At 33.7% G+C, this 14,085-nt stretch overlaps 1 protein-coding gene across 2 annotated transcripts in view; it reads right to left on the minus strand.

The window, feature by feature from the left end:
* Positions 1-6,305, minus strand: part of LOC138699590 (uncharacterized) — a 51,589-nt gene extending 45,284 nt beyond the window's left edge. Inside the window, exon 1 of one of the 2 annotated variants that reach the window (XM_069825598.1) lies at positions 6,150-6,305. In XM_069825598.1, coding sequence (XP_069681699.1) covers positions 6,150-6,157 — 8 coding nt within the window. In that variant the 5' untranslated portion in view covers positions 6,158-6,305. The remainder of the gene's footprint in view (positions 1-6,149) is intronic. The other variant, XM_069825597.1, reaches the window with a different exon arrangement.
* Positions 6,306-14,085: the final 7,780 nt, after the last annotated feature.

Genomic DNA, 14,085 nt, shown 5'->3' on the forward strand with positions numbered 1-14,085 from the left:
TAGGAAGCGAGAGAAAAGCACTGCGAGCCACAATGTGCTCGTGAGTCGCATTTTCGCCGCGGCTGATCTAAGTAATGTAAAGTTGGAAATATTCATGAATAGAGCATCGAAAGCAAAACGTTTACAGACGTCATCACCGATAATGGACCCAATATACTAACATTGCCCTTTAACGAACTTTAGCGATACCAATCGATACTTTAAGTAACGATATTATCCTTTCGATATTATGGAAGTATTATGGGATTCAGTAAGTGATACTTACCAATGCGACGTTCCTACCCATGCTATAAAAAGACAAATCGCATAATAAATGCCTATATTTAGAAACATGCTTACGCAAATATTTATTTGTATATTAATTTGCAAATAAACCCACTGTAACTCCTCAAAATAATGCTTTCTTCATACCTAAGTAATGCTAGAGAGAGACAATAATCTCTAACACTTTGACCTGAAAGGGCATTGCCCCCATGCCGCACCGTATCTCCCTAGAAGTCATCTATAGCCTAATTTTGAACATTTGATTGCAATAAAGTTTCAAAACAGAAAAGGCAACAATTTGAGGTTCCCACTCGTCCCATTTTTCCGAGACAGTCTTGCTTTTTTTATCAAAATATCTCAGTGGCCCAAATTTATTTCAGTTGTCCCACCTTTAAGTGTCTTTCCTGAAAAATGACTCGATTACAAATATTATTCCGTTTTAAATACAGTCACGTAACTTGCTGTCCTGGTGGCCAATCCATGAAACATTGCTGGTCAATTTCTATTACGATGTTGTCAATACTTATGGCGATGCTTTTGTTTTTTTCTCTCTATGCTTCTGTTGGTATTATTTTTAAAGATGTATTTTTAAGTAAATTAGGTAAGTTTGTGATTTATACTTATTTTACATTAATGTTTGTATTTTTATACCAGCACTGTATTATTTAAAAGAAGATTTATTTTTTCTTTTCTTAACAAATTCAGTTTTTTTTACAGGCTTTAAAGTAAACATTTGCAAATGTCCAGGTTTTTTTTTATAAAGCTATTGTGGAACCCTACGGCAATGTTAAATTTGTTGTTCAATGTAATCTGATATCAAGAGATAAAAACAAAACACTGTCTGTCAAGTTCGTAAAAACTCGTGGAACGAAACCAGCGCTGTTTTCATGCGGGTGTGCGGACACATGATGACGTAATGTGTTATTCACATTGGCACGAACGCACTTGAGAATGAAACCTGGCACAGAATGAGGACGTCAAGCTGTATCCTTGGTATTATCGGCTGGAAGCCGCGTTAAGGATCGGATATTGAGGTTAGTCGCAAACAATGACACTTCGAGCGCCATTTACAGAAATCGTAGGCCTAACGCGGCCGAAACTCATGCCGTGATTCACTCCGTGAGAGTTTATTATTCCTATTACGTGGCCGGTACGATTAGAGGAATCACGTTGCATGAAAGTACGTACTCGTGACGTCAGAGGGGCCTTCCCCGAATAATGGACGGGAAACTACAGTATCCTTTCATTTCGCAGCAAAAAACGCATAAGAAAAAAGTTAGAGGAAAAGCTAAAGAATATTTCTTTCGGGACAGTTCCGAAAAACAGTGAGATAAATTTGACCGTTAAAATGTATGTATGTATGTATGTATGTATGTATGTATGTATGTATGTATGTATGTATGTATGCATGCATGCATGCATGCATGCATGTATGTATGTATGTATGCATGCATGTATGTATGTATGTATGTATGTATGTATGTATGTATGTATGTGTGCATGCATGTATGTATATATGTATGTATGCATGTATACTACCAGTCAAATTTTTCGATCAGCTATGAAAACAACTATATACTTTATTTCAATGTACAAACACATCGGAAAAACTAAATAGACCAACAAAATAAATATGATATGATAGAATATTCAAAACGAAATCCCTGATTTAACCACAAATCCATAGTTGTGATAGGTGATCTAAAACTTTTGACCGATAGTGTATGTATGTATGTATGTATGTATGTATGTATGTATGTATGTATGTATGTATGTATGTATGTATGTATGTATGTATGTATGTATGTATGTATGGCTTATATATGTATATACGTAACGTACGTAACGTATGTATATGCTTGTATGTGTCTATGCATGCATGCATGGCTTATGTATGTACGTATGTAATGCATGTACTGTATGTATGTATGTATGTACGAATGTGTGTGTATGTATGTATGTATGTATGTATGTATGTATGTATGTATGTATGTATGTATGTTTGGAAATGCATGCATGACAATCTAAAAAAAGGCAAAAAAGTCACGTAATAAAAATCAAATTATGGTTTATTTAACGACGCTCGCAACTGTCGAGGTTACATCAGCGTCGCCGGTGTGCCGGAGTTCTTTTACATGCCAGTAAATCTACTGACATGAGCCTGTCGCATTTAAGCACGCTTAAATACCATCGATCTGGGCCGGGATTGAACTCGCAACCTCGAGAAGAGAAGGCCAGCGCTATTACCGATTGCGCTACCCAGGTCGACGTCACGTAATATACAGGGTGGACGGGAACCTATTACACTAATTCAGGGAGGTAGTAGATCAAATCAAAGCGAATAATTTTTGTCAACTATTTTTTTTGATACGTTCAATAGTTTTGAGAATGCCAAATGTAACGTGTTGTAACGCTGCAAAGAGTAGCAGTGATCCTTGAGGTCATTGCTCCGCAGTGGGGGTGAGTGTAAAGGCTAATTCACACGGGGATAGTTTACAGGAGTCAAGTGCTTGGAGTAAGTCGACTTTCCTTCAACTTTCCCCGTGTGATATGGTCAAGACAGTCAAGTTGTGACTTGGCGGTCAAGCAGAATTTGAGTTGACGACCCGTCAACTTTTGTGTCCACTTTCCCATCACGTGACCAACTTGACTCCACCACTTTCCGCGTGTGAATGCGAACTTGTAGCAACTTGGCAAGTAGAAAGTTTGTAGTTTTAGGCCTATTGTCGAAGTAAATTAATAATAATTAATAATGAGCGCTCCTAAGTGGAATTCCAACGATATCATAAAGTTTTTGGAAGTGTATGAAAAGTATGAAATTCTATGGAATATACGTGACAAAGAATACCTCAATAAAAACAAGCGGGAATTATTATTCCAGAAACTAGTCAGTGAACTCATGGAACAAGGTTTCGAAAACATAGACGTAGAAGTGGTTCAAAAAAGTTAAAAACACTTAAAACAGGACTCATTCTCAGATGTTTCCTGTATTCTGCAGGACTTTCTTCAGCTAATTCTTTCAACGAGGTATTAGATGCACCGTGCATAATTCTTCTACGAATCCATTTCTTAACCCATGTTCTCTTTTCCTTTTTTTTAAAGAATATTTTGTAATTCATACAATAACAAGGCGCCAATTAGCTGCACACATGTTTGAATATGTGCTGGTGGCATCTTCAGTTTCACCAAACTAAAAATGACAGTTCACTATTGATTTTTATTAACTATAACAGAATACAAGAATTCAAACACCACTGCGAATACAACATTCAGCGTGCACTTTTTTTCAAGCATGGTTTCAAGTTTAATGTCTCCGTGTGATCACAAATATAACATCAAGTTTAGCGGCTGCAAGCACTTGACTCCTGTAAACTATCCCCGTGTGACTCGGGTTTAACTGCAATCATTCACTCCGCAAGACTTGCGAGAGGAGAATGTAAACAAAAAGTTTCATCAGATACGTTTCGATCAAATCACCGCAGACCAAAACGTAAAGTATTCTAAGAATTAATTACGCAAATTCTCTGGTTTTTAACACTCCTGATTACGCTATAATCTCTTTAACTATAACTTATTTACCATTCACAGTATCTGTTGATTCCTTTGCTTTTACATACATAGTAAAGAATGTACATTCTTTTAAAACAAAAATATTTCCATTAAAAATCGTTTAAATTTTGATGTAAACTCAAAATGACATTATTACGAATACACGTTTTGTAACTCAGTCTCCATTTAAGTTATTATCTTTGAATAAATTAAAAATTAATTAATGTAGAAAAAAATTAAGTTTGCAGTACTGTTAAGTCACGTGTTAAATGTTAGGTATGTTCAGATATGGAAATAAAATTTTAGCACAACAGTGTGTTTTCTCGTCGTCACAACAAACGGCCGCCACGATTGAAATTTGATTGTACTAAATTCAGAGTTGTCAACATAAGTTGGATAAGTATGTTGAAATATTATAAGTAACTGCTCTAGTGTTGTAATGAAAACCACTGCCTTCTATGCATGCTACAATGCTTGTAAAATTAATACGCAAAAGGCAGTGTTAATTAATGAGGCTCTGGCTGATACGTACCGTACATCTACTGTATATTATCATACAGTACATCTCACTTGACGATGCGTCAGAAAAAGAACAATTATTGTTTGTATACATCTGAAGTCTGATTAGTGTAATTTGTTACTAGTCGGCGATGTATGGAATGGAGGGAGAAAAGAAGTGGCTACATTACCCCATTATCTTCTGGCTTAGTTGTCTGATACGTGATGCCTTATTGGTGTCACTTATTAGGTTTAAACCGTTTAAACCCGTCTTCGGACAGTTGACTAAAGAACTACCTCATTATTCTTTCAGTAATGACATTGTAAAGACCATACAAATAATATTCTAGGTACAGTGAAAAGCGTGAAAAGTACTGAAAAGTGGAAAATACGCATACGGAAGAAGTTGATAAAATGTCCACTTGTACAACCCTTCCAGGCGTGAAGTGGCCGCTCATTTCGGCAGTACGCCGAGTTTTCGAAGGTCGAGGATCAGTGACAGGTTAGGGTTGGTTTGTTCAGGCTTTTGGTATACTTTGAATATCACACGATTTTGATAGGTATAGAGGTATGAAAATTATTAGAATAATCTTAATTTTAAAGGTTTTTTAATAGTTCCTTCACAAATATTAATTGAATTGATGAATATTACTATACTGATGTAGGATATATTTACTACTAACAATGCCGGAAAGCATTGTTGTACATTGGTATTTTTCTTATTTTACAATTGTTATGGGAATTCAGAAATTATTATATTATGTTGGCGGAATTGGAAACATAAAAAATTATATGCACAAAACAGATGTAAACGTTCATTTGAACCTTCACAACAATGTAAACGCAAAGAACAATTTGTTTAAAGCATTTCTTAATTAATTTTTGATGTTTCCAATTCCGCCACCATAATACAATAATTTCTGAATTCCCATAACAATTGTAAAATAAGAAAAAATACCAATGTACAACAATGCTTTCCGGCATTGTTAGTAGTAAATATATCCTACATCAGTATAGTAATATTATATACCAATATTCATCAATTCAATGAATATTTGTGAACGAACTATTAAAAAACCTTTAAAATTAAGATTATTCTAATAATTTTCACACCTCTGTAGGTGGATAGATAGACAACAACGAAGTTTAGTAACGAATTAAGTTTGATTTGTTCAGACTTTTGGTATGCCTTATACATACGCTTTTTTGATAGATAACATTCTCTTTCCCGCATAGCATTTTTCACTTATCAGTACTTTTTACCGTACCTACAGTTATTTGCATGGTCCTTGCAATGTCATTAGTGAAAGAATAATAAAGTATTTTGAAATATTTTCAATTCGATAATAGGGCTACTACTCTGTTATTACTAATGCTATAATAAAAAAGAGAGAGAAACACCACTTCTCTTGCTGAAAATAAAAAACCGCTAGTTTCATAACTGCAAACACTGAATTCCCACATTCGCACCACAGTGTTGATAAGGCCTTATAAAAAAAAGATTTCAATTGCACAGATGACTGACAATCTTCGTGCAGTGTATTTGGAAGTAGGCTTACAATATTCAATCTCTGAGATACGTAGGTTTTATTTCGGACATGTTTCTCGCAATTCTCGCCGGAACAAAATCCTACACGTTATGTATGAAAAACCATGAGAGAAAATATAGTCTCAGAAATCGAAACTGTTTTCTTCCCGGAACAAAATGCTACGCGTAATGTACGAAAAAGCAAGAGTGCAAATTTAGCCACAGAAATTTAAATTGTTTTCACACGTACCAATAATAAAAAAGAAAAAAACCAAAACCAAACAGCACGGAACACGAACTCGGTACTCACCCCGACATAACGTGGATGAAAGTTGCTGTATATCCCAACACAATGCCGGAGAACTGTTTCCCTCACAAGACCGCTGTCACATACTGCGGTTACCTTGGAAACTGTTGACTCGGGCCACCGAACGAGGCTGGAGGCCTTGTAAAGCGAGAGAGAGAGAAAAGAGAGAGAAAGAGGAACGCGGAGTGTCTATGAAACAGGTGTCCGTGGGCATTTCATTAAGGATTTATAAAAATGACAGGGGATTTGAGGAAATCGCTATGATTGCTCGTGACGTGTATAAAGGATTAGGGTAACAGAATTAGGATAAATAAATACAATTAGTTGTAAGATTTAAGTGTGTCTAATGAACGGAATGAAATTTTAGGCTATGAATAAAGTCAATAAATAATAATAATAATAATAATAATAATAATAATAATAATAATAATAATAATAATATTCAATTCAATTTATTAAGCCATTAAACTTGCAGTGATAGGCTTCGTACAATACAAAAGGGAGAAAAAATATACATTTGAAAATACACATATAATTGAAAACAGTAAAATGTAATTAGAATGAAAACACAAAACATTTTGAAACTCTAAAAATTTATGAAAACACTTCATTCTTAATGTAATATTTCTACCTAAATGTAAATAACTTTATTTATGTTTAGAAACTCATCTACAGAGTAGAAAGGATAAAATTTTACAGGAGAAAGAGTTCGTCCAAAGGGCTGGACTCGGGAAGAGTACCCAAAACGCTCATTGCATTTCTGCGTTGAATTGCAATACTTAAACGTTGACGCAAATAAGTAGTGCAATGACGATCACCAGTAATAGAGATCAAAATTTGGCCGATTTGAGATACCAAAACTTTAGCGTCATGACTCCAAGGACCGAAGGTCTCCACAGTAAAGGGGACAAAGATATAATTGTCTAAAAGATGAGCATATTTATTGTTATTTTTCACGGCTAATTCAGCAGCAGATGCTACGCGTCTGGAGGTATTCGGCTAGAGTGTCAACGCAAGTGGAGTCCCAAATTAAAGATTTTCCTCTAGACCATGGAATTAAGGTGAGACCACCGGGTCGTTTACCATCCGCGCGACTAATACCTGGTGGTTCTAAAAGAGACGGGATGCCACAAGAAGTCAGCCAATTATAAAATCTAGTTTTGAAATTATTGGTTGGTAACTTATAATATTGACTGGGAAGCTTATTATATAATTTCATCCCCATGATAGTACTAGTTTTATATAATCTGCAGTATGGAATATTAATTTGTTCACTATTTCTGATTTCATGATCATGATTTTTTCACTATTTCTAATTTCATGATCATGTATATTGGCTACTAATGAGTAATTGTCTATATTTTGTCGAGTGTAAAGGACTAGGTCGTATATATATATATATATATATATATATATAAATTATGACAGTTAATATTTGTGATTGTTTAAAAAGAGGTCGACAATATTCAAGATAGTTTGATTGACATAGAATTCTAATGGCTTTCTTTTGCAAAATCAAGACACTCCCAATTTTGCTACCATTTCCCCAGAAAATTAAAGCATACTGAATTATCGACTGAAGGAACGAAAAGTAGGCACATCTTAAATAATTTTGAGAAACACAAGTCACTAATTTCTTTAATAAATATATAAATCTTGATAACTGTGTGCATATATATTCGATATGTTTTTCCCATGTTAAACTGGAGTCTATAAGTCCTAGAAATTTGGTATAGTCATGTATGTTATTCTTTTTTATTACATGATTTAGGCTAAAAGTTATGTTGATAGTCTTTTCTTGATTAAGCATAAAACCATTAGATTCAAAACATTATGCCATCTGCGATAGAATATAATTGGTTAGAGCATGTAGAGCTAGAACATAAGAATGTAGTGTCATCAGCATACATAATTGTTATAGCTTTAATGAATTTAGGAAGGTCATTTATTGCTATTAAGAATAGTAGTGGACCAATAATAATAATAATAATAATAATAATAATAATAATAATAATAATAATACTTACTTACTTACTTACAAATGGCTTTTAAGGAACCCGAAGGTTCATTGCCGCCCTCACATAAGCCCGCCATCGGTCCCTATCCTGTGCAAGATTAATCCAGTCTCTATCATCATATCCCACCTCCCTCAAATCCATTTTAATATTATCCTCCCATCTACGTCTCGGCCTCCCTAAAGGTCTTTTTTCCTTCCGGTCTCCCAATTAACACTCTATATCCATTTCTGGATTCGCCCATACGTGCTACATGCCCTGCCCATCTCAAACGTCTGGATTTATAATAATAATAATAATAATAATAATAATAATAATAATAATAAAACAATAGTAATAATATATTAAAATATAAGACTATTAAGAGAACTATTTTTTTATTTAAAAGTTTAAAATACAAATAAGTTTACACTATAATCATCACAATATTAAAACACATAATATTAAAAATCATGTTTCGACTAGGCTATATACAGTATATATCTGGACCTGCAGTCCTATCTCCAGTAGCCATCTGTAAAGAGAATAGGCTAATCTCTTGAAATAATCTATTGCTAAAAAATTACAAAGTTGAAATTGAATAGTTTAACTAAATTGTGTTTGATAATTGAACACTGCCATCAGTACAGAGTGAATACTTACAACTAATCGCTGAGATGTAACTCCGGTGTGAGTTAGTGACGGAATACGAACACCAGCTGATTAGTTGTTGTACTGATGGCCGTTTTAAATTTCCAAACACAATTTAGTTAAACTATTCAATTTGAACATTGTAATTTTTTGGCAATATATTATTTCAGATAAGAATTGCTGATGATTTGTGAACATACTGTATAATTATCGTCTGTAGCGAGAAGGAGCAGAGCGAGGCGCTGATGACATATATACTCCTCGCTGTATTCAACTGAAATCTACTATTTTGGTACAAACTTTCTACCTATGTTTATAAGCATAAAATAAAAACACAAAATATAAGTAGACATGACATAAGACAAATTACAATTACAAAAGAGGTCTAATTTACTCGAGGACTTATGCAATTGTAGAAATATCACAACCATTCTAAAGGAGATCAGCTGAGCATGTTAGCCTCCCACGAAAATGTTCTGTGTTCGATCCCCAGTCGTGACTGTCTTTCCTTTCATATCTCTGATCTTCCATGTATCTTCCTGGAGATGACTAAATTCAGAGAGGTTGTCGTAAGATCAAAGTAAAAAATGCAGAGCTTTTGTGTCGTAGTAACAATGGCGATTCTTCCTGTTCAGTTCTTACGAATTGTTCATGAAATAGTATTCATCCTGCAAAAATAAATAAATTTATTACCTAAAGATGTAGGCTAGGTATAATTAAAACTAGTGGTGCATTTATTACATTTTGAGCTGAACAGAGTGATATGTTTATCTCAATTCACTTGAGTCCCAAATAACGTACAGTATTTATTATTTCGTAATTCAGAATCTCCAAACACTTAACATCTTTAAGAGTCATATAAAATTGGGTTTAATTCCGTCAATGACTTATCAAATTATAGCATCTTAAGACATAACTCTTTACATGTTATATAATGTGCATATTTGTATTAACGTTTTTGCTAACTCTTATGGCATCTTCAGTTATTTTTGTTTGCAATAACATAACCTCATTTGCATACTTGTTATAAGCTAAATCTAAGGTGTGATCATATAACATATATAGTCAAGATGAAAATGAATATTAAAACTTTGTAAGTTTAAAAACAAAATTAAATTTAACCACGCGTTTTCATTTACTCATATTGTAAACATCAGTTTAAAATTGAATTTTAACATTCACGCTTAGATGTTAAATATGAATTTGCTTTATAAATCATGATTATACTATTACGTATTTGTAATTCTTGAAAAAGTTTTGGAATAATTGAAATGTAAGTGAAAAGTCGTTTAAAGGGGATATTTACACGTTTGTATCATGAGATCTAACAAATTGTTCACTGATTATGTCCAATTATGTTATGTGTTACTTACGATTTAATGTTTTAGGATGATAGAATATGTGCATTAAAAGTCAAATTTTGATGTGTTTATTTGTGTGAAGTGTTTGATTTGTAAAGCAAATCCATATTTAACAACTAAGCACAGTCTACTATATAGTCACGAAGCTCAATACGTAAGGAATATACATTCCATAGATAGTTGCTAACCACTAGGATCGCTATCGCCTGAACAGTACCGGCACAGTCTATTGTTCCTAGTACCCTCACAACTCAAGCTTCGTGACTGTATATACTAGACTAGACTGTGATCTAAGCGTGAATGTTAAAATTCAATTTTAAACTGATGTTTACAGCATGAGTAAAGGAAAACTCGTAGTTAGTTTTTAGTTTTATTTTTAAACTTTCAAAGTTTTAATATTAATTTCTATCTTGAATATACAGAATGTTATATGATCACATCTTATATTTAGCTTATCAAATGTACGGAAATGTTGACCTGGTTGGGGAGTTGGTATAGCGCTGGCCTTCTATGCCCAGGTTGCGGGTTCGATCCCGGGCCAGGTCGATAAGTGTGCTTAAATGCGACAGGCTCATGTCAGTAGATTTACTGGCATGTAAAAGAACTCCTGCGGGACAAAATTCCGGCACATCCGGCGACGCTGATATAACCTCTGCAGTTGCGAGCGTCGTTAAATAAAACATAACATTTTTTGTACGGAAACGAGGTTAGCCTATGTCATTGCAAACAAAAATATCTGTTGATGCCACAAGGTTGGTGAAAACGTTAATACAGATAATATGCACATTGTATAACATGTAAAGAGTTATGTCTTAAGATGTTGTAATTTGATAAGTCATTGAAGGAATTAAGCACATTTTTATATGAATCTTGATCACAGATTTATCTGAATCTTTCCAACATGAATTTTAAATTAACATCTTTACGCAAATAACTACATTCATATGCACCACAGATTATATAATATTTTATCCTGTTTGGCCAAAGAATGATGCATGAATTTTGTAAACAAAATTAGGAATCATATTGTTTATTTTCGTTGGTTCCCTTGACAACAGTCCATTTGCATTTTTCCATTGATCTTGGCTTAATAACAGTTACCGATACTTTCAATTTGTGGATCTTGTATAAGAACTGTACGATACCCGCCAATATCAGACGGCAATGAAGAAGTGAAATTGAAATTTACATCACATTTATGCATGTGATTCTTTCACAACACAATGTTTGAAGAAATGTATTACCGGTACGCTCTTTTATGTTTGATATTATTTCCAAGTGTTGACACACTTATGGTTTTGAATCATTTTCGTTCTGCAATATAGGTAATCATAATTATTTTCTTTATTAATTACATGGTCTGCAATTCCATTTCCTTGAAGCAATATGTGCGACTGAACCTACAGAAACTGCATGCTAATTATTTTATTTATTTATTTATTTATTTATTTATTTATTTATTTACTAGCCGTACCCGTGCGCTCCGCTGCACCTGTTAGAAATAAATATAAAGTAATTACGTAATTAAAATAGGACGTTTGATCCAGGGAACTTTCGTGTTTGTTAGAAGGATAAATCGTTTAATATGTTACTTAATTGAAATTGTATTTAAATAATTAAATTACGATCATTTTGGTCCAGAGACCACTCATTTGGTGCAATGACAATTCCTTTAACATGTTTCTTATTTGTTATTACACGCAACTATAGTTTAATGAAGATTGACATATCATTTAGTTTTATTGTGTATACTTTATATTACTTGCTATATGGTTCCATTGAATTATGATAATAACTTAATTTTAACCCTTGTTTTCTACGCCTTCAGTAAATGGCGCTTGGCCCACTATGGTTCTGAAACCTTCAAATAACTTAAATAGTGATACAGCATAAAGTGATATGTAATTATATTTCTTTCTTTCGAAAATGTAAGAATTCACGATCTCCTATGTACCATTGCCATGGAATGAATAAATGTGTTTTTTCTTCCTCCTAAAAAATTTTATATTTTGCACATTGGAATTACTGCAGGAACAACAACGCTAAAATCTATTATTATTTTAAAAGTCTATCAGACCTACCAAATTTTTCATAGAATAAAACTTATCGGAAATCATTTTTAAAGAAACTTTTGTTATGTAACATGTTTTACAAAAAAACAATAATAAGCGAGATATTTCGATTTAATTCAGGCCCCGTTAAATGAAGTATTTTGAATTCCATATAGCCTAAAATCTAAGTTACAACGAACTTAATTTATATTCCAATTTTCATATGAATCGGTTCAGCCATTATCGCGTGAAAAGGTAACAAACATACAGACAGACATACAAACAAAAATTTCAAAAATGCGATTTTCGGTTTCAGGGTGGTTAATTATATATGTTAGGACCAATTATTTTTGGAAAATCGAAAATTACCAGAAAAATTTCGGCTACAGATTTATGATTAGTATAGATTTATTTATTCTGGTGTAGTTAAGGCCATCAGGCCTTCTCTTCCACAACACCAGGAATACAAATATAATAATAGAAATAAACAGAGAAAAAAAAATACATTATTTACAAAATAAAGCTACACAAAAAATAAAGAGAGAGAGAAAAAAACACTATAAACAAAGTAAAGCCACACAAAATATACACAGGTTGCAGTCACAATCACAAACTATTTGCGGGACAGCCTATTTACTATATTTCTAAAAATTATTTTGCTCTGTATCAGTACTATCGATTTATGTCTGGTGTTATTGCTAGAATAGTAGAGTAGCCTTGGGTTTGATACGTGTAACAACTGAGTAAAATAGAGGAGAGAAATTGATGGGCATACATGCGACTCAGTTCTGTCCAATGAAAGAATAAAGTGACGAGAACAAATGCATTACATGGTCTTGAGATCTGTAATTAGTGGTGCTTAGCAAGGAATTATGTTCGTAGAATAAATGACTGGTGTTTAAATAACTTTATTATTTTGCTGGACAGAATTATATAGCGAAAGTGAAGACAGTTTCCTATTTACATGACTATCCAATCTTGTGTATTGAAATATTGAACAATGTAATAATGAAGAAAGATCACTGATTAGCAATAACTTCTTTACTGTGTTAATATTATAAAAAATTACATGGCTGACTAGTTTCAAGGTAATGTCACTCATTATCCGAAGCCTAGTGAGTGTTTTTTTTTTTTTTTGGCTGGATGTGTAGTATTCTGATATCAGTGTTTATGTTGCTGTAGCTGTAATTGGAGTTTGTGATGTGTTCTGCGTAGGTTGAATAATTATTGTTGTGTGGTTTGGTTATGGCTGTGACATGTCCCTTGTAACGTGTTTGAAATGATCTTCCAGTCTGTTCAATGTAGAAGTCGTTGCAACTATTGCGAGGCATTACTTTTCTCCCTAGACTAGTGCAAAACCTCGGGGAATATTAGATACACAGCGGAGTGAGACGGACCACGAGATCCGAACTAACTTCGATGTGATCTCTTCAGAATAGACATTTACACCTTCAGAAGTTGGTAAGCGGAAACTTGTTTATTTTTCACATTAGGTGGGGGGGTCAAAGCGAAAGAAACGTTGAGAAAAATGGAAATTACCTACTTGTAAAAGTGATCGTTACTCAAAAGCTTTATTGGTTTACGAGTTACAGCGAGTTAAACAAAGGAACTTTTTCGCTTGATGGAGTATTCACTACTCTACCTTTGTCTGTTGGAATCTCAACGAAAAATTCTTTCCTGAGCCTTCTTGTCATCATCATCATCATTGGCATTACGGCCCTTATAGTTTAGCCTTAGCCTCCCTCAGAACATCCGACCAATCACTCCTGTCTAATGCTCGTGTTCTCCATCTTCTAATTCCAACTTTTGTTAGGTCAGCCTGAACGTCATCCAGCCATCTCAATTTAGGTCGTCCGACTTTCCTTCTTCCTACTGGTAATGC

This window comes from Periplaneta americana, chromosome 5 (assembly GCF_040183065.1).
Source record: "Periplaneta americana isolate PAMFEO1 chromosome 5, P.americana_PAMFEO1_priV1, whole genome shotgun sequence".
NCBI lineage: Eukaryota > Metazoa > Arthropoda > Insecta > Blattodea > Blattidae > Periplaneta > Periplaneta americana.